The sequence below is a fragment of the Gopherus evgoodei genome, chromosome 4 (assembly GCF_007399415.2).
Source record: "Gopherus evgoodei ecotype Sinaloan lineage chromosome 4, rGopEvg1_v1.p, whole genome shotgun sequence".
NCBI classification, from domain to species: domain Eukaryota; kingdom Metazoa; phylum Chordata; order Testudines; family Testudinidae; genus Gopherus; species Gopherus evgoodei.
Window position 1 is genome coordinate 67,823,329 of NC_044325.1, and position 27,507 is coordinate 67,850,835.

The 27,507-nt window shown below is 45.2% G+C and overlaps 1 protein-coding gene across 8 annotated transcripts in view; it reads left to right on the forward strand.

Annotated features, from left to right (window-relative positions):
- Positions 1-27,507, forward strand: part of NUMB (NUMB endocytic adaptor protein) — a 144,054-nt gene that overhangs the window by 73,654 nt on the left and 42,893 nt on the right. For 6 of the 8 annotated variants that reach the window (XM_030559633.1, XM_030559632.1, XM_030559638.1 and 3 more), the window contains one exon: positions 4,789-4,931. In XM_030559633.1, the coding sequence (XP_030415493.1) occupies positions 4,806-4,931 (126 nt within the window). In that variant the 5' untranslated portion in view covers positions 4,789-4,805. Of the gene's footprint in view, positions 1-1,364; positions 1,456-1,475; positions 1,496-4,788; positions 4,932-27,507 lie in introns of those variants that run through there. The other 2 variants (XM_030559636.1, XM_030559634.1) reach the window with 2 other exon arrangements.

Below are 27,507 nucleotides of genomic sequence, written 5' to 3' on the forward strand. Positions count from 1 at the left end.
CTTGAATAACTTTTTAATTTAACCTCTGGTTAGTTTGTAGAAATTTGGGATTTAGTGGGTAACTGGTCTGTTTATTTTTTGGGGTAATCACCTTGATTTTTAAGAATTTTTTTCTCTGCCCTCCTTTCTTATTACTTTTGCAGTGGGCAAAGTCATCTACACACTGAACTGTACCTCTTGTAATAGTTCCTCTGTTATGACTGATTTTTATAAAGTACATAAGTCCTAAGTCAAGTGGTTCTGCTTCCCTCAAAGCTTTCAGCTTTTTGTAACAAATTGCAGTATATTTGTGTGCATTAAACTTGGAAGTTTTCCATCTGGGCTCTTAAACAGAACTCTGAACAATATAAAATTTAATTTCTCCATAGTTCCCTATCCTGACCCAGACAAATGGGATACTTCCTTCTTCCAGCAGGTGGAAATTGGCTGATTTCATGTTTGTATAAAACTCTAAAATTGCAAAACACTAAACTTGATAAGTACAGAAATCAGTAGCTGATTTTTAGCCATGATAGCCCCTGAGAGGGAATAGAAACCATTCTGTAGATATGTCTGTGTCTATCTATTTGGTACAGAAAGAATAAATCACTAGCCTGGGCTAGACTAGGAGGATTTACAATAATGTTCTTGGATACCTGTTACAACTATATGAAAGGGCCAAGAATCTGCAAATGACTTAGGGGGGAGGGACACTAAGTTTCTATTTTTTTTATGCTAAGGTTTTTAAATTATCATTTAGAGAACATTGTCATGCGAATTTGAGCATTTTGTCACAGTGACAGCAATCCATGTCCTTGTTTCCTGAATCTCAGATATGCATCCAGTGTGAATTGCTTATTTTAACATCTGAGTAAATCTAAGCACTTTATCCAGATGTACAGACACTCTTTTCTTAACCTGTGTACTATATAATTTTTTAACATTAGCTTTGTTTAAAATTTTAAATCTGACGGGACAGGGATGATGTGCATTGCCAATCAGGTGGCTGTTTGTAGGACAAACTACTTTGGGCTGTCAGGTGATTCTGATAACAGTTCAGCTTCTTTCAATTTTCCATTGTTTTTCTTTGTTGCGGCAAATGGTTGTTCTGACTAGTTGGACAGAAATTAATCCTAAGTAGGTAATAGCTTCTATTACTGTAGAGGGTCCATTTCAATTCCGGCAACTAAGTTGTGAAAGCACACCCTCATAATTAGAGCTCCCTGGGAAATGGGCTTATCTTTTGCACAAAACGTTAATATTTTTGCTGAAAATTCAAACTATTTTGGTGAAAATGCTACCGTAGTTCCTCATGGAAGATGTACTTCAGGGGTCTCTGATGTTCCTTTTCTCCTCTGTAGGCTGAGCTTTCTGGCTGAAATAAATCTGGTTGGAATGATGCATCAGTCTCCCATCTTGGAGGAGGAAGTGCATCATGGAGTCCCATAGCTGTGGGGCAAGATGGGAGAAATTCAGGTGGGGAGCCTGATCCATAGAGGAGAATGGGGGAGATGAGGTAACCGAAGTACAACTTCCATGAGGCAATGTAGCAAACAAAATTGTTTTTTGCCAAAATATTTTGGGGTTTGGCCTATTTGGGTTTCTGACAGAAAATTAAAATTTCTACAGAAAGACACTTTCACGAAAAATTGTGTTTGGGTTTTTAACTGATCTTCTAGTAACAGTTGAGATGGAAAACTTTCAACCAGTCCTACTCTATGGTTATTGGTTAACTCTTCCTCTTAGTATAAAATAATCCCTAGACAAAATAGGAGGCTGCAATTTTCAGAAGAGACCAACTTCTACACTGCAATAAAAGACCCACGGCACAGCCAGAGCTGGCCTCCATCAGCTGATTTGGACTTGGGCTATAAAACTGCAATGTAACTATTTGAGTTTGGCTGGAGCCTAGGCCCTGAGACCTCACAAGGGAGGATGGAGGGTCCCAATGCTTCAACCTAAACCTGAAAGTCTACAGTGGAATTTTATAGTCCCACAGCCTGAGCACCGTGAGCCTGAGTCAGCTGACCTGGGCTGGCTGCAGGTCAGACATACCCTGTGGGAGTTAAGTGCCCAGCTCCTATAGAAATTCATATTCCCTAAGGCTCTTGAGGCTGCAGTTCTTAAAATCTGCATATTTTTATCTTAAAGAGGTTTTTCATGGGTAAAGCAAAATTCGAACTTAATGTTACTCTATCCTCTTTAGAACTGTTCTGCAGTTTGCTTTGCACACTCAGCATTTTTTTTATTATTCAAAGAACTTTGAACTTACCTAGTTAGGACTTCATGAATGTGGAGGAGTTACTTGTTTGGCGTGATTAACTTTGTCAGTCGTCAGCGGAGTGTGTGATAAGAAATGGGATCTCTTTGCATGCAGGTGCTGAGGGTGCACTCATTTTCACATCCTATTTATTTTTAGTTAATCAAATCCATGTTTGATGTTGCTCTAGTTATATCACATACTAGTTTTACACTTCCTCGTCTGTTAAAATTGTTTTTACTACCAAACTGCTTTACAGTTTTGCCAACCATAAATTCAAAAATCAAGTCACCCCCATTACGAAATTCTTTAATGATTAAATCACTTTTGATCTGGTGTTTGAGCTCTGTGCTTACTCCCAATGTGTTTGATAAGCCCAATACTACTAACCTTTGCAAATTTATTAAAATTAAGGAGACTTTTGGGAGAGGAAAGAGCAATGAGGACAATATTGTTTCAAGTAGCTGCCGGTGAGGAATCACAAATTGCGGAGACAATCCCACTCTGTCCCACTATCTTGGGGTGCAAGTCTGATTCCTCCATCCACCACTGCCCTAGGGGGCAGCACGTTGTTATGGGGAGAACATAAGAATAGCCCTTCTGGGTCAGACCAAAGGTTCATCTAGCCTAGTATCCTGTCTTCTGAAAGTGGTCAATAGCAGGTACCCCAGAGGGAATGAACACAACAGGTAATCATGAAGTGATCCATCCCTGGTTGCCCACTCCCAACTTCTGGCAAACGGAGGCTAGGGACACCATCCCTGTCCATCCTGGCTAATAACCATTGATGGACTTGACCAACCCTCTGTCGCCTGGCAACTAATGGTCAGGCCCTCCCCTCCCCGCCCCTGCAAGGGGATGCTAAGTGTGTTGGAGACAGAGATCAGGTAACCTGCTGGCCCGGGACAGAGACACAGCCCAGAGAGGAGGAGCTGGAGGGGAGTTTTGAGTCTGGAGCTGGCTGGGGATAAGGAGTGAGGGCAGAGGTGTGGGTTTGCCTTGCTGGGCCCCAGAATGGACCCGGCCAAGGGGTCCGGTTCGCGGTACCTGCAAGCTCTGTTTTAGACCCTGTTCCTGTCACCTAATAAACCTCTGTTTTACTGGCTGGCTGAGAGTCACGTCTGACTGCAAAGTAGGGGTGCAGGACCTCTGGCTTCCCCAGGACCCTGCTGGGGCGGGCTCACTGTGGGAAGCACACGGAGGGGCAGAGGATGCTGAATGCTCCAAGGAGAGACCCAGGAGGTGAAGACGTGTGAGCTTCTTGCCCTGAAAAAGTCTGCTCCAAGGGAGAGGAGGCTCCCCAAAGTCCTGACTGGCTTTGTGGGGAGCAGTTCCAGAGCATTGCCCAGGGACATATCCTCCATGAACTTACCTAGTTCTTTTTTGAACCCTGTTATAGTCTTGGCCTTCACAGCATTCTCTGGCAAGGCGTTCCTATTCCCTATTCCAGGAACAAGCATACTGCTTGATGCCTTATTGCTTGAATCATAAAGATGAAAAAGTAAAGAGAGCTTTAAATGATGATTTTGACAGTGTCACTTTTTAAAATAGGCTATAGGAAAATAAAGAATGCTAGGGAAACGTACTTACTGGCAATCCAAAATTTCATTTCCTTTGTCTGGGTTCATTAATATCACCACACCCATGTAAAACAATAGAGAACTGCTCTGCCCAATTACCATATTAATTTGTAACAAAAAGTGACAGCTGCACAAAGCTTGAGGGGGGGAGTTAAAGACAAAACTCAGGCCTTTTGTCATTTGGAATCACCAGAGTGCTTTAGTGATGGCAGATGGAAAGGGGTTGACATTTCTTCTGAAAACTAGGTTGACTAGGAGTGAGGTTGGTAGCAAGTTTCTTTAACTTTTTTAATCCCTGCCTGTGTTCAGTTATGTGATAGCTGTGTTCTTTGAGGATTTCAAGCTGTTGAGATGTCAGGAATTGTAAACACAGACAAAAGTGAATCACTTTCCATGTAGCTCAGTGTCTAATAGTTTTATTTGGAAAGCAAAAATGTCAGCTGTAAAATTTTCTCCATGTAAGTTTTTAATATGGTGCTCTTTTCAAATTGCTTTTGAAACGAGCTTTCAAAGCCCTGCAGCTCACATATTTGGACACACAATCCCCATGCTTCCTGGGAATCACCCCTTGATCTAAAGAGGCATGTGCAAGTGTCACCTGGCTTGCCTGGTTTGGTTTTGTTTGCATTCTAAAACCTCCTGGTCAAAAGGGAGACTTCATTTTGGAGGCGTCTAGAAATTTCAGGATGGAAGGGGGCTGACAAGCTTGTTCCTTCTAGATTACCATTACTTTATCCCATCTGATGTTGCTGTTGGCTAGTTGAGCATAATACCCTTCTACAAGCAGAGCCTTCTCAGATCCCATCTCTAGCTGGCTCCTTGTTTACTAAGCTGCTTTCCTTTGAGAGACTTCCTTCTATTTTTGTAGAAGCCCAGATTCTCCACAAAATAGCATATGGTGATATTGGTGGCCTGAACTGTGGAAGAACTTAATTTTGATACCTGCTGAAATATATTTTTCTTCTCTAGGACGTGAAAACTGAGAAATGAACAAACTACGGCAGAGTTTTAGGAGAAAGAAAGATGTTTACGTCCCAGAGGCTAGTAGGCCACACCAATGGCAGACAGATGAAGAAGGGGTTCGCACTGGAAAATGCAGCTTTCCAGTTAAGGTAAGAGTTTGTGCCTTTCTCTCATTTTAGTCATTCATGCCATGCATTACTAGGCAAACGTTTTTTCTGGCAGGCATAAGTCACTGAGGTCCTTATTACATATTGACCTATTTCATGGTCAAACCTCTTCGTGTGATTAGATGCAGTCTTTTAAAAAGAATCGTACAACAAATGCCTTGGAAAATGGGTTGCTCGGGAGTTTTCTGTATGGATATTACCTGAGTGAAAGAAGTCTTCTAGTTGGGCAGGGAAATAATATGTTTGCTTTTATTCTCTGGCTGAATACAAGTGTCTGCAAACCTTGTAGATTGGTTTGGCAGAATTCGATTTTTACTTTTTTAGAATTTCAGTGGACAGTATTGGTAATTTTTAAGCAGTTTTTAAAAATTTTCTGATGCACAAATTATGGGTTTAAAACTTTTTTTATTTTTATTTTTTTTAAACTTTTGTGGGAAATCCTGTGGGGGGACAGACAGTTTAATAACAAACGTTGAGATTCAAAGAGTTAAAGCTGTATAGTGGTTAAAACAGATTATCAACATTGCATGTCAAAATATGCAAAGTAAATAACATTAAATCAATCTCTTAAGTTCTCAAACATAGTTTTTCTTTTAGCCTATCTGTAAATTTTGATTGATGGAAATATTTTTTCATTGATTGCAATGGTACACACAAATCAATGTTTACTGACGTTTAACAATAAAAATCTAATTCTTCCAAGCATACCTGTAGGCTGTTCAGGAAAGTGCTATGTTTTATTTTAAAAAAATATTATGGAGGCCTCAGTAGGGACTCAAATGTTAAGACTGAACTATGAGTTGCATTTACAGCAATACTAAACCCCTCTTTGACACTTACTGAGTGAATTTAGCCTCCAGATTTAGTATTAACTCTTCATTACTGTTGTGGCAGGTATTACATAGTCTTTCAAGTTCTTGGTGTGTGAGCAGATGTTCAGTCTTGGGAAGACATGCTGCTATATTAGGATGTGTAGATTGTATGCACAGCGACTTAATGAGTGGATCAAGTATATAAATATTTAAAATTGGAATTAACCTTTTTGAACCCTCAGAACAAGTACTGTAAATACAGTCTATCTGAGGACCCTAAGCAGATTTTACTTCTATCCCTTCTTTTCTCGCTCCCCTTTACTGGTCCCTACTTTTCCTTGACTGAGCTGTATTCTCAGTTCTTGGCTTTTCCTCCTTCTTACCTGTCTCAAAATGCTGGTGAAGAGTTTTTTTTTTTTTGTTTTTTTTCTGGTGCCTAGTCAGCCTCATATGCCACCTCTGCCTGCCTGACTGTTCCTAGGCCGAACAAGTTGGGTAGGCCAGGATATGCAGGTGCTTCCTGATATAGGGGAAGCTGGGATGGTTAGGATGACTTGCAAGAAGGTTTCCTGGTTCTACCCTACCTTGAGAGAGGATTTCTGACCACCACTAGGAACATCGTTCTTAGTATATGTCTACACTGCAGTAAAAGACCTATGGCAGCGATTCTGAACCCAGATCAGCTGACTTGGATTTAGGCTGCGGAGCTAAAAAAATAGCAGTGTAGACATTTTGGACTAGACTCTGAAGCCCTATGAGGGGAGAGGTCTCAGGCTTGGGCTTGGAGGTGCTTCCTTCTCTCAGAATTTTAGAGCCCGGGCTCCAGCCCAAGCCCAAATGTGTATACTGACATTTTCAGCCCCATGAACCCAGTCAGTCTTTTTGTTGCAATGGATCTTTTATTGCAGTATAGACATACCCTGAGTAGCTCCACAGTCTCTAGAAACTGGTCAGCTTCTAAGATGTTGGACACCAAAGGATTACATGCCAGTACACAGAAAGGAAAATGACATTTTAAAGGCTCCTTTCAGAGAGACAGGTGTTTTCTGCTACTTTAAAACTGTAATATATAGTATCCCTAAATAATGAGGCTTCTGAAGCACATGCATGTTGGCTATTTGTTAAGCTTTTCTATGTAAATACTGTGTTTTAGCCTTAGACTAGAAGGGAGGGGCTGTAATAAATAGAATATGCATGATTCAGAGTTGTAATAAGATGTTGTAAGAGTCTAGGTATAAAAGCTAGGATGTCTCCTAACTTCTAGTCTATTGGGCATCTGGATTAACTCAAAGTGAAACTGCTTCTGTGATCACTACATGTTGAACTGGCATGAATAGCTTCTCACATGTCATAAGTGTTATGCTACAAGTTAGGATCTTCAGTTGTAGTGGCAGATGCTTGTTACATAGAATTGTAAGATGCACCTATCTTTGGGCATGTGTTCCCAAAGATTAAAAACAATGCAACAGTAAATAAGTATCCTCTGGTAAAACGGTAAGCAAATAAATGATTCTTTACATCATGTATTGTTGCTGGAGCTTTATCAAAGCCATGTTTTCCTGATCTATGCTGTAACTAACTTGTAGAATTGAGTCGGTTTTTGGTGTTCCTATTGGAAAAATGACTGAATAAATATACTTCTTGTGCAGGTAGGTTCCCCTCTGCAGGCTTACTTGCTCCACTGGTATAATGGAGTTCATATTTGAATTCAGATTTAAGATGAGAAGTTGAATTCTAATTGCAGAAGTTAATCAGACCTATTGATGGTGATAGCAAATTACTCTGATTGTGTCTCAGTACACTATGCATTGAGATGGGCAGTAATGGAAAATGGTTTATTAGCTTTGGGATTTAAAGTGGATGGTGACCAGTATTTAACAGATACAGGGAGGAAGTATGCCATTATGAGCAAACAAGATAAACCAAATTTGAAATTGTTAGTTTGGTGGGTGGAATTATATTTTGTTCTTTAGAGGAATATAGCCTTGCCCTGTTGAAGGAGCGCATCCTGTCAGACAATTCTTGGGGGCTGTTCAATAATGCACTATACTTCAGGAAAGCATGCTGTTGTGTATGGGTTTATATCTAAATGGGTGTTCCTGCTTCCTGATGAACATCAGTGGAGAACAAAACATTTAAAATTGACTTTTTTCCAAAGATCCCAACAATCTGATACACTGTGAAAATAGAAACCGGACCTTCCATTTTAATAACCCATAAGTGGATGTTGCAGAGAGAGAGAGCATTTATGTTAAAGTATACTTATGCTGTGGAGACAATACTGCTGCCTCGGTCTGCCATTAGCTTTTGTTTTGAGATGCCCAAAAGGTTACTGAACAATTATGATGATGGATTCAGAGTCTTAAAAGGATTAGGCTTATTTTACTAGTCTAATTGGCAGAGAGCTGAAAATCATCCATGTAATGTTGTTACAACAGGCTGTAAAATGTCCTGTGCTGAAGTAAAACATACACTTGGAACTTGAAGCTAGTATTTTTAAAATATTAGTACTAAACAATTTATTTAACCTGTATCACTGAGCTTTATTTTGGAAATGAGCCTATTGCTAGCATAAAGGCTAACTAAAGTCAATTAAAGTGTTTGCTATATGTCTACCTTTTCTTTGTAAAGGGGATGAAATGTAGAGATTGAGGAGGGGTAAGATGTAGCTATCAGGCTCTGCTTTTTTACCTAATGTTAGTGTGGTATTGTGCTTACTTTGCAGTCATTTTTGCTCTGGAATGTGGAACTACATAGAGGGAAATAGAAAATTTTAAAAGCACTAGCTTTCTCTGAACCCTCTTGTAAATGTTGTAGTCAGATTTAAAATTCTTAAATCTGTAGTTAATTGCAGCTACACTAGTCGTCTTTTCCTAAAACTTCTGCAATTTCAGAAGCTAAAAGCTGCTGTTGGCTTTTATCACTGTTCACCTTGTTCAGAGCAAGTCTAGGCAATACGATGGTAAAGAAAAGACTGGTGGCAGCTGACACCTTAGCTACACTAAAACTCCCACCATTGCTATCTCTGCCCTTGTGGGTAAGGGAAAGGAGGCGGTTTGAGACTGAGAAGGGAAACAGATAAATAGAATGGAGATGGGATGTTGAATGACTTGACATTGTTGCTTTCTATGGATTACATTGGTGAGAGATGCAGTCCAGCAGCCTTCCATAAGAACAGCCATACTGGGTCAAATGAATTGTCTATCCAGTCCAGTATCCTGTGGCCAATGCCAGGTGCTTCAGAGGGAGTGAACAGAACAGGTAATCATCAAGTGATCCATTCCCAGCTTCTGGTAGACAGAGGCTAGGGACACTTCAGAGCATAGTTTTGCATCCCTGCCAATTCTGGCTAATAGCCATTGGTGGACCTATCCTCCATGAACGGATCTAGTTCTTTTTTAAAACCTGTTATAGTCTTGGCCTTCACAACATCTTCTGGCAAAGAGTTCCACAGGTTGACTCTGTGTTGTGTGAAGAAATACTTCCTTTTGTTTGTTTTAAACCTGCTGTCTATTAATTTCATTTGGTGACCCCTAGTTTTTGTGTTACAAGAAGGAACAAATAACACTTCATTATTTACTTTCTCAACACCAGTCATGATTTTATAGACCACTGTCATATCCCCCCATTAGTTGTCTTGTTCAAGCTGAAAAGTCCCAGTCTTGTAAATCTCTCCTCATATGGAAGCTGTTCCATACCCTTATAATTTTGGTTGCCTTTTTTCTGTATCTTTTCCAATTCCAAAACATCTTTTTTGAGTCCGGACAACCAGATCTGCACACAGTATTCAAGATGTGGGCATACCATAGATTTATGTAGAGGCAATATGATATTTTCTGTCTTATCTATCCCTTTCCTAATGGTTCCCAAAATTTGTTAGCTTTTTTGGCTATCCACAATGATGCCAAGCTCTCTTTCTTAAGTGGTAACAGCTAATTTAGACGCCATCATTTTATGTGTATAGTTGTGATTATTTTCCAATATGCATTAATTTGTATTTATCAATATTGAATTCCATCTGCCATTTTGTTGCCCAGTCACCCAAATTTGTAATATTTATAATCACAGGTATAGTCTTCAGTATTGACGTACATGCAGACAGTGGATAATATAAGTTTCCACACTTACAAGTAAGACTCCGTGATTTCTGCAACACCCCAAGCAGCTGTCCCTGGTGCCAGCCACTCAGGCGCCCGCTTGGGCAGTCCTGCAGCCAGCCACACCAACTGCTGCTCTGGTGGCCCCTGGTAGATGGCCCTGTGGACTGCCTGAGCAGCAGCCGATGAGGCTGGCCCCGGGGACTGCCTGAGCAGTGGTCCCGGGGACGGTGGGAGCAGCCTGAGCTCAGTGGCTCCCAGCAGTGGTCCCAGGTTGGATGGAGCAGCAGAGGGCCGTCCAGGGCTCCTCCCCCTGGCAGCTGCTGGAGCGGCGGTGGCTGAGCCCCACCTCCCGGCAGCTGGGTCCCCTGTGTCCCCTTCCTGTCTCTTTATGGCATAAGTCAGTGGTTCTCAAACTTTTTTTGCGGACCACTTAAATTGCTGAGGATCTTTCCAAATGTTGTTTGTGCCGTTAGCTAACTATTGTAAGGCTCTTTGGATAAAAGCGCTATATTAAAAAAAACCCTTAAGAATAAATGTTTTTTTGTTTTACAGATAAAAGCGCGCAACTCATCTTTTAATATCAGTAGTTTTATCTTTCTAATGTGATGGATATGCCCTGCAGCCCCTGAGCTGGGGCTTGGAAGGGGGGGGGGGGAGGATATCTCCTCACCTCCCTCCAGCAGCCACAGAGTTGAGGCTGGGAAGGAGAGCCATCTCTCCTTGACAGCCGCAGCCCTGGAGCTGGGGAAAATCCTCTCTTTCTCTAGCCACCTCAACCCTATGCATTCCAAATTCCTCCCATCCCTCTTCTTACCCCACTGCTCCCTCCCACCTACCCCTTATTCCTCCCACACACACACCCCACGGTCACCACCTCACCTTACATGTGCATCTTCTCCTGGATCCAGGCACCTGGTTAGTAGAGCCATGCCTGCGTGGCTCCACTAATTAGGTGGATGGCCCTTCATTCTCTAGTGTGCAACCGCCCAGGCAGGCACCTTAGAGGGAACTATCCGTGGACCACCTGAGTGGAGCTCGCAGACCACTGGTGATCCGTGGACCACAGTTTGAGAACCTCTGGTATAAGTCATGGACAGGTCACGGGTGTGATTTTATTTTTTTGTTTCTTGCCCATGACCTGTCCATGACCTTTACTAAAAATACCCGTGATTAAATCATAACCTTATTCATAAGCACAGTGGTAGGGAACATAGTTAAGGGCAAGAATTTGGGGAGGACTATAAGTGACCATGGAGTTGAAGAGCAGCATTAATTATATGTTCTTCCAGAAACTACCTGAAGCAGCCAAACATAAATGTTTTAAGAAGATATTATCTCAAGACTCTAGATCTGCTCATTTGGGACTGTAATAATTAAAACTGTAGGGATATTCACATTATTGATTGGAGTGACTTTAGATCCAGAGATGAATATAAAAGTGAATTCCATTGGAAGTACTAATCTATTCCTTTTGCGTGTATTGGTTTTTAGAAATGGATTTGAATACTCAGTTGTTTTTATGCTCATAGTGTGTAGATATGCTTTTGTGAACAAGGCTAGAAATATTTTTGAAGGAAGTGATAAGAAAAATATCCTTTCTCCATATCTCAGAGAATGCAAAACATTCTACATAATTAAGTTTAATCAAGGACCAAACTATTTCAATAAAATGCAGAAAAACACATTGTCAGTATTTCATTCCGTCCTTCGGATTTTAATTAAAATTTGATACACAACTCCTAATCACCTCTAAAGTGAAAGTCTTTGGATTAGTGGCTACTGAAGAAAGCACATTCAGGTTTTATAGTTTGGGGAGGTGATGCCCACAGAGAATCCAACGCAAAACAATATTTAAAGATTTTTCTTGAAGTGAAGGCAGATTGGTCCTGCTGGCATTCATTAACAGGTTTCTCAAGAATGGTTCACACAAGTGTTGCCTTTGTAAATTGTCAGAGGATAACAAGCAAATACTTACTGCATGAGTCTGTTGTTCAGGTGGGTTTATCATATACTGTATAATCACCCTCTTGAGCTCTTGTATTTCAGGGACGTTGAACATATAGACAGACTAGCTCAGTTGACAGAGGATCTGTCTGGAAGAATGACTCCACTGATTAGCCCTCAGCTGGAATATTGTGTCCATTTCTGGGTGCCACATTTTCAGGAAAGAGGTGGACAAATTGGAGAAAATCAAAAGAGCAACAAAAATGATTAAAGGTCAAGTAAACATGACCTATGAAGGAAGATTGGGAAAAAAAATGGATTTGTTTAATCTGGAGAAGAGAAGACTAGGGGGTGGGAGGCCATAACAGTTTAAGTACATAAAAGGTTGTCACAAGGAGGAGGGAGAAAAATTGTTCTCATTAAACACTGAAGATAGGAGAAGAAGTAATGGGCTTAAATTGCAGCAAGGGCGGTTTAGGTTGGACATTAGGAAAAACTTCCTAGCTGTCTAGATGTTTAAGCACTGGAATAAATTGCCTAGGGTGGTTGTCCCATCATTGGAGATCTTTAAGAGCAGGTTAGACAAACACCTGTCAATAGTACTTAGTCCTGCCTTGAGTGCGGGGGACTAGTCTAGATGACCTTTTCTAGGTCCCTTCCAGTTCTGTGATCATCTTTGCATTTTAGTAACCCAGTAGGCCCATCTGCAAAATTTGTTCATAGGAATCTGTAAAGCTATCTCCTTCAGCAGGTAATGGAACTATTAGAGAGTCTCAATTCTGTGAACCTGTTCCTTTCTACCTCTTGGCTCTGGTGGAATGTTCAAGGAAAATCGACCAAAAATATTATTATAGCTCCACATTGGGCCCAAGAGAGCATGGTGCTTGTGCTTGTGGTGGATGTCCACTGAGGGCAAGATAGTCCTTCCTGTTCAGAAGGACACGTTGTTGTCAGTGTTGTCAATTAAAGGCCCCTGAGGGGAGGGTGGCTGCATGAGTGGTATTATGGTAGTGGACAGAGTAACTGAACACAGTACTGTCAAGATTATTAAAATTGAAAGGTTGACTTTCAACTTGTTTACTTTGTACACAAGTGTTAAAATTAACTGAGTATATTATAATACAAGAAGGTCTACCGCCTTTAGTCAGGGATAAAGGCTCCATTGTGCCAGATGTTCAGACAAACGTGACTTTCAGACTATCTCCTTAGACACGCAACCTTTGCATCCTATTAATATTTTTTGGAATGGAATAGTCATTTGATTCATAGACCTCTTTAAAGTTCCTTAATACTAAATCCACATGCTGTTTCAGCTGTTGGAAGTCTGTGTGCCAAGGTGTGCAAAACTTCCCCCTATAGAGATAGCTATCCTGTAGGAGGAGAAGGGAAATGGAAAAGGTACAACAGGAATGCTATGTTGCAACAGTGAAGCTAACCTTTGAGCAGAGGAAAAACTGCCAAACATATGCAGTGTGCCAGGGAGAGACAAACTCACTTCACGTGTGACTCACTTCTCATTAGTTTAAAATGTAGAAGTGTAGTAGCTTTTTTTAAAAAATCGTCTAATTTAGTGATAGAATTGATCAAATGTATTCTTATATACGTGCTCCATAAACTTATATCCATTACAAAATGTGAAATTAATTTATGCATGCACATTTAAAAACAGACTTTCATGCTGCAGACGTTACCTCACAGAATTTGCAGCTGTTTTCTGTTTCAGTGACTAAAGTATTCAACATTATGGCTTTTTTTCTTCTTTCTGAAATGCCTTTTCTAAAGTCTTTCTGCGTAAGTAGTTTTTATTCAAGCAGCAAAGAATCCTGTGGCACCTTATAGACTAACAGACATTTTGGAGCATGAGCTTTCGTGGGTGAATACCCACTTCGTCGGATGCACAAAGTGGGTATTCACCCACGAAAGCTCATGCTCCAAAACGTCTAACATGGCTACCCCTCTGATACTAGTTTTTATTCATACAAGTGCACTTTGGAGTAACTTATCTGTGAAATTTATATCAGAAAAATTAGATAATTTCCCTCCCTACGTAACTAAACATATCAGATTTTTGCAAGTTCTTAGTGCTTTTATCCAATTGCATGTGTCAAACAGGACAGTAATAAATGATTTCCTACTTGTAAATCTAGAATGCTCAGCAGCCTGATATATCTGGGTTTAATCCATCGTTTGTACTATATCCTTTTCTGTGGTGAGACTCGTTTCTGATTTTAACACGTCTGAGAAGGCTTTTGGTTGCTCTTACTCCAAGAGAAATCAAAGAGAAGTGTTCAGATTCTAGAGTCTTCAAATGGAATACAGGATATATTCACCAGCAAGGTCCAAGTGAAAGAAACATGCAAAACTTGTGCAACTTTTGTATAAAAGTGAGAGCAGAATGGATTTACATTCTCACATTGGATCCTATACTGCTAGTGTCAAATGATTTAGGCTTTCCATCAATATTTGATTTTCCACATAGTGTTGATGACAACTTATACATTTTCTAATTACATTTGTATCATTAATATATCAGAATTTTCAGAGTAAATGTTTTTCTTTAGTTTTTTAACTAGCCCTCAATTTAGGGGGAGACTGAGATGAAATTTTATCATTTTATGCTCAGTGATCCCTAAAACAAGGAGGGAGGAAGAAAAATTGGGGTTCAGGAAGGGGTGTGGGCTCTGGGCTGAGACAGAGGGGTTTGCAGTGTGGGAGGGGACTCTGGGCTGAGCCTGGGTCAGGGGGTTGAGGTACAGCCACACTGGCCACGGCTGGAGTAGTTCTGCAGCCATTGCTCTGGCAGCCATGGGTTTCTGGCCTCGGGGACTGCCCAAGCAGCGGTCCCAGGGCAGTCGCTGACCCCCCAGGGCTCCCATTGGCCCACTGGAATTCTCCCTCCCCTTCCCCCGCACCTACCCTAAAATTCAGTCGCGTATTTATGGTATAAATACCATGGACAGGTCACAGGCAAGAAATAAGAACTCAGTCTGTGACCTGTCCATGACGTTTACTAAAATACCAGTGATTAAATCACAGCCTTACTTATATGGCCCCGGTGGGCTTGACATCAGTAGCAAATCAGCCACTGTCCTCATGTTCCTGTGTTCCCTTCAACTTCCATTTTAACCCTCTTCCTGTTTTCTCCTTATCTGAGATTTTAAATGGAGAGTTTGTATGAAAGGTCATTGCATTTTTAGTGCACAGAATGAGATCCAGTATCACGAACATCAAAAGTCATGAGTTCAGGCCCCCCAAAATCATTACTACTTCTTCGAGTGCTTGCTCATATCCATTCCAGTTAAGTGTGCGCACGCCGTGTGCACGTTTGTCGGAGATATTTACCCTAGCAACACTCGGTGGGCTGGCAGTGCGCCCCCTGCAGTGGTGCCGCTATGGTGCTGGATATATACCCCTGCCGGCCCCTCCGCTCCTCAGTTCCTTCTTACCGCCCGTGTCGGTCATTGGAACGGTGGAGCGCAGCTTAGCTGATCTCCACCTCCCTAGCGATTCACTCATTTCTATTGTAATTGTGTATATAGTTGGATTTCTTCAAGTAGAGTTAGTGTTTAGTTATTAGTTTTGTAGTAGTTATTGTAGATAGTTAAGAGGGATCGGGGATTAGCCCCTTCTCCTCGCCTGGTACCGAGGCCGATGCCCACAGGAGACCCTCACGACTCCTGTCTTAAGTGCTTGGGTGAATCCCATCTTACGGACAAGTGCCGCATCTGTAAGGCGTTCAAGCCCCGGACTAAAAAAGAGCAGGACATTCGCCTAAAACAACTTCTGATGGAGGCAGCGTTGACTCCCCAGTCCTCGGCACCGTCAGCGGCACCGGGAACAAATGCCTCCTTGGCACCGGAGCGCACGCCAACAGTGAAGGCTCCTCGACATCAGCCATCAGCGGCCCAAGCTCCCACCTGGCACCATTCGCTCTCACCACGGAGCAAGAAGCACAAGCCTCCTGCGGCTGCTATATCTACACCGCAGTCTGAGCGCTTAGCCAAGTCGGACCACCCGGCACTGTCAACTGCCGCGGCACCGACGTCCTCCGCACCGTTGATTCCGGCCTCGCAAGAGCCGTCGAGTCCAGTGCTTACCAGCTCCCCGGCACGCGCCGTGGTTGAGCTTATCGTGCCCTCCACTCCGGAGACGTTCTCCACGGCACGGGACTTGATTGCCTTGACGGAGCCTGAGCTGCCTCAACCCCCGGTGCCGCCGGTGCGGGTTCCTCAATCCATAGGCCAGCCGACCCTCATGAGACCTTCTTCACCTGATACCACGGAACATCGCTGGTCCCGATCCAGGCCCTACAGGCACTCCCGGTCCCGCCATCGGTCCAGTGGCCGCTCACAGTCCCGGTACTGTTCCCCATCGAGGTATCAGTCGTACTCGTGGTGTCGCGTGAGGTCCCAGTCGCCGTCCACATACTAGTGGCACCGCTCCAGATCTCGGCACCACTCGCAGCACCGTACTTCTCGCAGCCGATCTCGGCACGGCGATTCCAGGCACCGGTCGACCTGCCGGCACCGCGCTGGTCGCAGGTCCCATTCCCACTCCCGGCACCATCACGACTCTTGATACCGTTCTCCAGCACCGTGTAGGGATGGTTCAAGTGGACGCAGAGACACACATCAAATGGTCTCTGCCCCCCTGTGGCCTTCTCGTCATCCGTCGATGGCTCCTCCCATGCAGACACTGCATCATATGGGGATTCGGATAACCTCCAGGGACCTCATCAGTGGCCCTTTTGGACACCCAAGGTGATCTGCATATACCATCGCGCTCCGGCCCTTCTGAACATCAAGCGCCAGAGACCACAGTGAGCAGACCTCCCCCGGCGAGTACGGAGGAATCTCCAACCCACGTGCCAGACCCACAAGATCCGCCGCCTCAGGACATCCCCCAAGACCAGGAGTCGATCCAAGACATGCTGGTCCCTGGGGTTTCATCCTCTTCTTCCCCGGATGAAGCGGTAGCGGGGACGTCTACATCTGGACCGCCCCCAATCGACCTCAGGTCACACCAGGACCTTCTGCGCGGCATCGCCCTCAATATCAACTTGCCCATAGAGGAAGTTCCTGAGGTGGACGACCTGGTTGTCAGTGTACTGTCGGCAGAGGCCCCAACCAGGGTGGCCCTCCCCTTCATCCACTCAATCCAGGATTCCATCTGGCAATCCCCGGCATCCGTACCGCCCACAGCCAGAGGGGTTGAACGTAAATACATGGTACCCTCCAAAGGGTACGAGTACCTGTATATACACCCTCCTCCTTGTTCATTGGTGGTACAGTCTGTCAATGAACGGGAGTGCCATGGCCAGCAAGCCCCTGCTCCTAAATCAAGGGAGGCCAGGTGAATGGATTTGTTGGGGAGAAAGATCTATTCCGCGGGTGGCCTCCAACTCAGGGTGGCGAACCAGCAAGCCCTCCTGAGTAGGTACAGCTACAACACCTGGCAGGCAGTAGGGAAGTTTGCAGAGCTCGTTCCACAGGACTCCCGCCAGGAATTCACAGCTCTCCTGGAGAAAGGGAAGAAAGTTGCGCGGACCTCCCTCCAGGCCACGCTGGATGCCGCCGATTCGGCAGCTAGAACCGTCGCCTCTGGAATTGCCATGCGGCATATATCGTGACTGCAAGTGTCAGGCCTGCCACCTGAACTTGAGTACACTATACAGGACCTACCCTTTGATGGCCAGGGCCTCTTCTCCCAGAAGACGGACCCTCGGCTACAGAGTCTGAAGGACAATCGCGTAATTATGCATTTGCTGGGAATGCATATGCCGCAGACTCAAAGACGATCTTTCCGGTCGCAACCTCAGCGCCCCTACCCCCCACCTCGACCAAGGCAAGACTTCACCAGAAGGCGAGGTCGTACCTCTCGCAGACGACAGTCTGGACCTCAGGGGGGTAACAGTTCCGGTCCCACCAAGCCACCGGCGGGACCGAAGCCAAACTTTTGAGGGTGCGCCCGAGAGCACTGTACCAATGACCTCCCAGGATCCTATTCAGTTCACCAACCGCCTCGCTGCATTCCTCCCTGCGTGGTCCCAGCTAACTTCGGACCGTTGGATCCTCCGCACGGTGAAGTGTGGCTACCGTCTTCAGTTTGTTTTAACCCCATCTTCCCACCCTCCCTCCTCGTCCCTCTTCAGGGACCCCTCTCATGAGCAACTCCTTCTGCAGGAGGTTTTGAGGCTCCTTGCGATGGGAGCTATAGAGGAGGTTCCGGAGGAATTAAGGGGCAAAGGGTTCTATTCCAGATATTTCCTAATTCCCAAGGCGAAAGGGGGGCCTCCAGCCTATCCTGGACCTGCGAGGACTGAACAAATTCATGAGAAAGTTCAAGTTCCGCATGGTGTCCCTGGGAACCATCATCCCTTCCTTGGATCCCGGAGTTTGGTACGCTGCTCTCGACATGAGGGATGCATATTTCCACGTTGCGATTTACCCTCCGCAGAGAAGGTACCTACGCTTTGTGGTGAATCGTCAACATTACCAATTTGCGGTCCTTCCCTTTGGCCTCTCCTCGGCCCCTCTGGTATTCACGAAGTGTATGGCGGTAGTCGCCGCCTCCCTCCGCCGTTGTCGAATACATGTCTTCCCATACCTCGACGACTGGCTTATTCGAGAGACCTCCGAGGCTCAGGTCACCGCTCATGTAAACGTCATCAAGGACCTATTCACCCGTCTAGGCCTGATTATCAATCTGGACAAATCCATTCTGCTACCTACGCAGAGGATAGAATTCATAGGGGCCATGCTGGACTCCAATCTTGCAACGGCCAGCTTGCCCCCACAGCGGTTTCAGGCTATAGTCTCCCTTATACAACGACCACAAAGCTTCCCAACAACCTCTGTCCGCACCTGCCTTGGCCTCCTCGGTCACATGGCTGCATGCACCTTCGTTACGAAGCACGCGAGACTGCGCATGCGTCCTCTTCAGACTTGGCTCTCCTCAGTCTATCATCCACGCAGGGATGCCATAGACATGATGATCACAGTTCCACCAAGTGTTCTGGGCTCCCTCGACTGGTGGCTGACGCCCTCCCTGGTGTGTGCAGGTCGTCCGTTCCATCTGTCACAGCCCTCTGTGTCTCTGACAACAGACGCTTCCTCTCTCGGCTGGGGTGCTCGCTTAGGGCACCTTTGCACCCAGGGCCTTTGGTCCTTTCAGGAGCTAGTGCTTCACATCAATGTCCGCGAACTGAGAGCGATCCGACTGGCATCCCAGACCTTCCAGCATCACCTACAGGGCCGTTGTGTTGCAATTTTCACAGACAACACAACGGCCATGTATTACATAAACAAGCAGGGAGGGACGCGATCTTTCCCCCTTTGTCAAGAGGCGATGCTACTGTGGGACTTCTGCATAGCCCACTCGATAGACCTGGTAGCCTCCTTCCTCCCGGGAGTCTGGAACTCTCTCACGGATCACCTGAGCAGGTCCTTCCTGTCCCACGAGTGGTCCATCTGTCCGGACATCCTCCTTTCAGTATTCCAGAAGTGGAGCTTTCCCCAGATAGACTTCTTTTCCTCCCGAGAGAACAGGAAATGCCAGGTGTTCTGCTCCCTGTAGGGTCGCTCCCCAGGCTCCCTCTCGGATGCGTTCCGAATTCCCTGGGAAGGTCGTCTGCTTTATGCCTTTCCGCCCTTTCCCCTAGTCCACAGAGTCCTGCTCAAGCTCCGCAGGGACAGGGCCAGGCTAATCCTGATCGTTCCGGCGTGGCCGAGACAGCACTGGTACACCATGCTGCTCGACCTATCTCTAGCGGACCCGATACCTCTGCCACTCTGCCCGGACCTTACAACTCAGGACTTCGGCAGACTTCACCACCCGGACCTGCAGTCCCTCCACCTGACAGCATGGCTGCTGTCTGGTTAAACCAATCCAAATTGCTCTGTTCCACCCTGGTGCAACAGGTTCTCCTGGGAAGCAGAAAGCCTTCCACGCGGGCAACATATCTCGCCAAGTGGAAACGCTTCTCCCACTGGTGCGCCCAGCGTAACTTTCTTCCCGAAGGCGTATCGGTCCTCATTATCTTGGACTACTTATGGTACCTCAAGGAGCAGGGCCTGGCACTCGCTTCGATAAGGGTGCATCTGGCCGCGATTTCCACCTTCCATCCTGGGGAATCTGGCAGTTCGACCTTCTCTCACCCTATAGTTTCCAGGTTCCTTAAGGGCTTGGAGCGACTGTACCCTCTGGTTAAGCGCCCTACTCCTACCTGGGATCTCAACCTCATATTAGCTAGGCTCACGGACCCTCCCTTTGAGCCGTTAGCCACATGCTTGCTGCTGTACCTGTCCTGGAAGACAGCCTTCCTCGTCGCTGTCACCTCGGCCAGGCGAGTATCGGAGCTTCGTGCTTTGATGGTTGACCCCCCCGTATATGATATTCAACAAGGACAAGGTACAGCTGCGACCACACCCAGCTTTCCTTCCCAAGGTGGTCTCTGCCTTCCACATTAATCAAGACATTTTTCTACCAGTCTTCTTCCCGAAGCCGCACGCATCACGCCGGGAACAACAGCTACATACCCTGGATGTCCGCCGGGCCCTCGCCTTTTACATTCAGGGGACCAAACCTTTCAGACGCTCGCCTCAGCTATTTGTAGCGGTCGCAGAGTGCATGAAAGGCATGCCTGTCTCTTCCTAGAGGCTCTCATCCTGGGTGACGTCCTGTATCTGGACATGCTACGACTTGGCCCGCGTTCAGACTGGCCATCTCACCGCCCACTCTACTCGGGCTCAAGCCTCCTCCGCCGCTTTCCTGGCCCACGTTCCCATCCAGGAAATATGTCGTGCAGCTACCTGGTCTTCTGTCCTTACTTTTGCGCCCCGCTATGCACTGGTCGAGCAGTCTAGAGATGATGCCGCCTTTGGCTCAGCGATCTTACATTCCACAACATCTCACTCCGACCCCACCGCTTAGGTAAGGCTTGGGAATCACCTAATTGGAATGGATATGAGCAAGCACTCGAAGAAGAAAAGACGGTTGCTCACCTTTGTAGCTGTTGTTCTTCGAGATGTGTTGCTCATATCCATTCCACACCCGCCCTCCTTCCCCACTGTCGGAGTAGCTGGCAAGAAGGAACTGAGGAGCAGAGGGGCAGGCTCGGGTATATATCTGGCACCATAGCGGCGCCACTCCAGGGCGCGCCCTGCCGGCCCACCGAGTGTTGCTAGGGTAAAAATCTCCGACAAACGTGCACGCGGCGCACGCACACCTAACTGGAATGGATATGAGCAACACATCTCGAAGAACAACAGTTACAAAGGTGAGTAGCTGCCTTTTTTTAAAACCGAGATTCTTTTTATATTGGCCTTTTGGTTTTTGAGCCTTTAGGTTATCCTGGAGTCATGCTTTCAAGCCTTTCTCTGTAACCAGGAGAGCTAGAAACTTACTTTCTTAAATGAAAGCTGAGACTCTCTTGCCTCATCACAAGATTCCAGGAGCTGAGGGCTTTAAGGGGAGGTAAAAACCTGAATAGAAACTCACGATAAAATTGTGAGAGCTGGCAACACTTGATATGTTGAAAATCATATTTTAAAGTTAGCCTATGCTGAATTAGGTATGTCAGAATGTCACGTAAGAGTCAAGTGCTTGGAAGCATGCAGAGTTTATAAGATCTTATAAGGACTTGATGGTTTTCTTCTCTCACCCAAATTATTTTTACCTTCCTAGATGTTGGACTTCCCAAGTGAAACTGATCTGTTCTTCTTCAAGTGCTTGTTCATTTTCCATTCCATGTTAGGGGCGTGCGCGATGTGTGCACAGTTGCCAGAGATTTTTCTCTCCGTGATATCCATTGGGCCAGCTCTAGCACCCTCTGTTGCTGTGCGCTCACATGCCCTTATAAGGGGCCTGACCAGCCTACCACACTATGTTCCTTCTTACTGCCTGTAAAAACAGCTTATCTTGCCTCAGCAAGGCATTCATCAGTAGTTCTTGTTGTTCTTGCTTTCTTTCCAAGTTTCATTCCCTTCAGTTTTTCTTTTGGTAGTAGTGTAAATAGTTAGACCCTCACATTTGTTTAGAGAGACATCCTCTTTCCTTGGGTCCAGGCATGCCGTGGTTTCCAGGCTTCAAACTCTGTGTCTCCTGTGGCAAGCCCATGCTGGTGAGTGACCCTCATCCCTTCTGTCTGGGGGAAGCTCATGTGGTGTGAGAGCGTTGCCAGATCTGCCACCAGTTCAAGTCTCATGTGTAAAAAGGACAGAGGGTTGACTAAGGTTCATCCTGATGGAAGCTGCACTCAGACCAACGTCGGAGCCAAACCAGTCAGCCTCAGCACAAGGTACCTCGGCATCTGTGCGGAGTTCTCCTCTGGTGGCATGTGTCTTTCTGCACTGTTCCCCTTCACCGGTGCCAAGAAAGAAGCACAAAAAGCAATGGTCCAAAAGGGGATGTTCCCTGGATCCAAAGGAGGACAGGGGAGTGCAGCAAAGTGTGACCTGTCGGTCCACCTTTTTTTATAGTGCAAATATTTATAATCAAAAATATAAAGTGAGCAGCATACACTTTGTATTCTTGTTGTAATTGAAATCAATATATTTGAAAATGTAGAAAAATATCCACAAATATTTAAATAAATGGTATTCTATTGTTGGTGCGATTAATTGTGACTATTTAATCTCGTGATTAATTGCAATTATTTTTTAATGGTTTGACAGCCCTAGTCAAATCACTGAAGAGTACAATCACTCATTCATCATGTGCTTCATTGACTACTTTAAAGTGTGATACTGTCTGACACAAGCATCTCTGTAGGGTGCTGGCAGACATGAGGATTTAAAGCCTCATATTGGAAGTCACTACCACCAAGAGATCATGGTGAGTATGGCAGTGGTCACAGTGAGTGGTTTTGCACTGGGCTGAATGAGAGACAAGGGTGGATTTTGTCCCAGGTGCCTTTACCATAGACACAGAATTTATTATGAGACAAGTCTTCAAAGGTTTTGACAGAGTGGAAGGAGCTGGGATGTCCATTGATGAACATATCTTAACTGACCTCAGATAACGTGATGAAACGATGCTCTTTTCTACAACCACCAATGCAATGCAACAAGTATGGAAGTCTGTGTAAAAACAGTTAGTGAGGAATATGGACTTTTCCTGAATATGCTTGAAAAGAAAATGCATGCGTGTTGACCTGACTAACAAAAACAGGGTGCAAGCAGACATCACAATTAATGGACAAGCTGTAGAGGCAGTAATTAATTTTAATAATCCGAGATCATGTATATCCAATCAAGGAGACTGTTCCAAAGAATTCAGAAACTAGAAAACTAGGGCGGACTCACTCAATTATAGCCTTCCTTAAAGTGTGGAAAAACCATGGCATCTCAGAATCTACAAACCTGTGACTTTTTTCCTTAGTGATTTATGGATGGGAATCGTGGGATGTCAGTGCTGACAAAAAGAAAATTGAAGTTTTTGAAATGTGGTGCTGGTGAAGACTTACATATATCCTGGATGTGGAAAAAAAGACAAGGAAATATTGGAGAGAAGTAGTTGATGTTGGAAATTGACAGACTCAAACTGTATGTACTTTGATCATACTAGGTGTAGAGAATGGAATCACTATTCCTTCCATTACTTTCTCAAGGTTGAGGGTCATGGCAATATGGGACAAACATCCAGGAGATGGATTGATGGTGTTTGGCAGATCACTGGAAGGCCATCTATTGAGTGGTGGCAATTAGTGATGGATGGTAAAGGCTTCCAAAAATTCTGCTGTGATGTCACCAATATTCAGACCAGAACAAATGGATTTATTTATGGAAAAAGCTAGGGACTTATAGCACTGGCTTGAGCCTGCTACATTGCAAATGGATGGGCTTTGCAATCATCTTGGTTCTGATCTGCAACCCACCTGCCATTCCATCCCCAGGCCTCTTCCAAGTGGAGACCCCAAAAGTAATGGGTATGATGTGCTCGATGGGAGCAGTAGGATTGTATCCCCAATATCTCATGCGGGTAGCAGTTTACTATACTTCATATCCTACCCCGCATATTCCCTTCTTGAAAGCACCCCCCAACCTTGAAGAGTTCAAGCCTCACATTTTTCACACTGAAGGCATAAACTGACCCAGTTTGAGTTGCTTCAGCATTATCTTAATCTTGGGGAGAAACTCTCCTTACCCTGATACTCCTCTTCACCTGTGATACAGGCCAAGGTTTAAATCTCCTTCTCTAGAGTGGAAGACTCAGGGTAATAGCTTGCTCCATCATCTATCCCATAAAGATTGGTTTCTGAAAATGTTCAGATACACTGGTTAAAATAAAATTTTGATGGCCAGTTATTAGGACAACCTTCAGTGGTATCTGTGATGTTGCACCCCATAATGCTTTATAGAAATATGCTTAAGAATGTAAGTATGACATAACTGGAATATGTTTTATGCTACATATGCTGTGTAACACATCTCTGGAAAGGTTATGATCTACTGAATATAGTCATCCTATTTGTATGCATGTATCATTTTTGTATTCAAAGTTATGGATATTGGCTGTGTACTTGTTTGATTTTTAAGTAGCCTCAGTGAAGCATTTGGTCAGCTTCTCGAGAAAAGGCTATTCTCAGTAAGTGCCCAATCAAGAAATACTTAAGATGATGATAGACTTTGATAGATGCGAATCCATGTCTGAGCTTTCCTGGGAAGGTTCCTGTAGAAAACTAAGTCATGCATGGACATGTGACTTGCCCAAGTGACTCCAAAACTCCATCTTGTAGAGGCGATTCTACACAGGGGGAGGGAGGGATTTCCACCCATGAGAGAGAAACTATATAAAGCCCTGGGAGACCCCTCCATTTTGTCTTCATCTGGGTGAAGAGGTAGCCCCTCCACCCCCCAAAGGATACCTGAAAGAAACTGGAACTAAGGACGGTAACCACGGGGGGGGGGGTGTAATTGCTGGACCCAGACTAGAAGGAGGCTAGTCTGTAAAAGAAGCTTACTAGAACATCTCTGAGGGTGTAATTCATCTGTAATCACTTTCTTACTGTATTAGGCTTAGACTTGTGTGTTTTCTTTTATTTTGTTTGGTAATTTACTTCTGTCTGTTATTACTTGGAACCACTTAAATCCTACTTTTTGTATTTAATAAAATCACTTTTTTCTTACTAATTAACCCAGAGTATGTATTAATACCTAGGGGGGCAAACAGTTGTGCATATCTCTCTATCAGTGTTATAGAGGGTGAACAATTTAAGTTTACTCCGTATAAGCTTTATACGAGGCAAAATGGATTTATTTGGGGTTTGGACCCTATTGAGAGTTGGGTATCTGAGTGCTGGAGACAGGAGCACTTAATCTGTTTTCAGTTAAGCCTGCAGCTTTTGGGGGACGTAGTTCAGACCTGGGTCTGTTTGTAGTAGGCTAGCATGTCTGGCACAACCAGGCAGAGTTCTGAAGTCCCAAGCTGCTTGGGAAAATGAGCTTAGAGGTAGTCTCAGCACATCAGGTGACCGTTCCCAGGGGGTTTTTGTGATCTAACCCATCACAGTATCATCTTAGGAACCTGTATTATACACAACATCCTGTTTGAACTGGGCTCTGTCTACAGGGATTTTAGCTTCCTATAAAGGCATTGTGAGTGAAATCCTGGTGTAAAAGTGAAATCTGTTGAGCATCTTAAGGCTGCAAGTTGGTGATTGTGTAGTATCATTCATTCCTGGTTTTGGTTGCCTTGGAAGCTAAATGGAAACAGGTTCAGTACTGTGTTCTTACTATTTACATACTACTGGGGAAAAAAATCCAGGTTTTTGAAGAGAGGTTAGAGATGCCATGATCCTTGTATCAGTGACTGCCTTTCACCAATGAATTTGCTGCCTCTCTACTGTCTGTCAAAAAAATCTTTCACCCTGTGTAGACTTTGGTATGAAGAAGACATGTACCTGTTTTGTACAAAAGCACATTAAGCTTTTGCCACCAACAATTTTTGCGTTCCTGAAGGCTTTTAATGTCAATGGAACATTGTATTTCTGTAAAACACCATGCAGACCTATTGTGCTGTGTAACAAAGAACAAGCCTCAGCCAAAGGACTTGACAATCTAAATTGAATGTTTCTCCCTCCTTTGTGTGTTTCCCAGAATGCTCATTTTTGGGACAATGAAAGATTGGGCAGAGGACTGTTGGGCTTCCTCCAGTTTTGTAGACTCTTGTGTGGCCCCCTGAATTTAGTTGGTTCTAACACAATATATTGCTGCAGTGCCAACAGAACTTCAGTGAATTCTGTTGCCTTTCACCCACAATGCTGAACTTTGTAGATTAACTTTCCTTCATAAATTTTAGGGAACAGACCATGTCTTAACTCAGTGGTTCTCAAACTTTTGTACTGGTGACCCCTTTCGCATAGCAAGCCTCTGAATGCGAACACGCCTCCTCCCTAACCCCCCCTCCCCACACAGAGTAAAAACACTTTTATATATTTAACACCATTATAAATGCTGGAGGCAAAGCAGGGTTTGGAGTGGAGGCTGAGAGCTTGCGACGCCCCATGTAATAATCTCGTGACCCCCTGAGAGGTCCCATCCCCCCAGTTTGAGAACCCCTGTCTGAACCTAATTAGCTGTTTCATCAGAACGTGAAATACTGGTCTACAGAACCATAATTGTTGCTTCATTAGTAGGTGTATCTGACCGTTCTTCTTCGAGTGATTGCTCATATCCATTCCAGTTAGGTGTACGCGCCGCGCGTGCACATTCGTCGGAAAACTTTTACCCTAGCAACTCAGTGGGCCGGCAGGTCGCCCCCTAGAGTGGCGCCACCATGGCGCTCCATATATACTCCTGCCGGCCCACCCGCTCCTCAGTTCCTTCTTACTGCCCGTGTCGGTCGTTGGAACAGTGGAGCGCGGCTTAGCTGACCTCCACTTCCCTAGCTACTCGTTTTCTCGTATATAATTATGCAGTTATAACCCTTTTATATATATATTTGTATGGTTATACATGTTTTCTTTGCTAACATGGTTAGTTTAGTTAGCGGGGTTCAGGAAGTAGCCCCTTCCATGAGCCCAGTGCCGGAGCCATGCATGGCTCACCGGGTTTTAAAAGGGGCCCGGCCTGCCAGAAGCCGCGGCCGAAGAGAGATCTACATGACTCCTGTTTGAAGTGCCTCAGGGAATCACACTTGACAGATAAGTGCCCCATTTGCAAGGCTTTTAAGCCGAGAACAAAAAGGTGCGGGACTTTCACTTACCCCTCCACCTTGGGCGCCGAGCGATGTTCAAGGGGCGGGCAGAAGCGCCTCCTCGGCACCGGACCCCGCCGTTACTACCAAGGCCTTTCAGCACCGACCGTCGCCGGCACCGATGTCGACTCGGCACCGCTCCCTTCTTCCGAGGTCGAGAGAGCCTACGATTCCTGCTGGTGCCTGGCGGCTCCCCGGCACGCGCCGTGGTTGAGCCCCCTGCTCCCGCTGCTTCCGTGCCACCTGCATCGCAGCCAGAGAGCTCGCCTAAGTTGCGTTACCCGGCACCGACACCTGCAGAGGCACCGATGACTTCGGCTCCGTCGATTCCAGTCCCCCAGGACCACGGAATCCGGTGCCTGGCAGCTCCCCGGCTCGCGCCGTGATAGAGCTTACTGCTCCTGCTGCTTCTGTGCCAACTGCACCACAGCTAGAGAGCTCGTCTAAGATGGCTCGCCCGGCACCGACGACGTCGGCACCGTCGATCCCGGTCCCACGAGGGCCGTA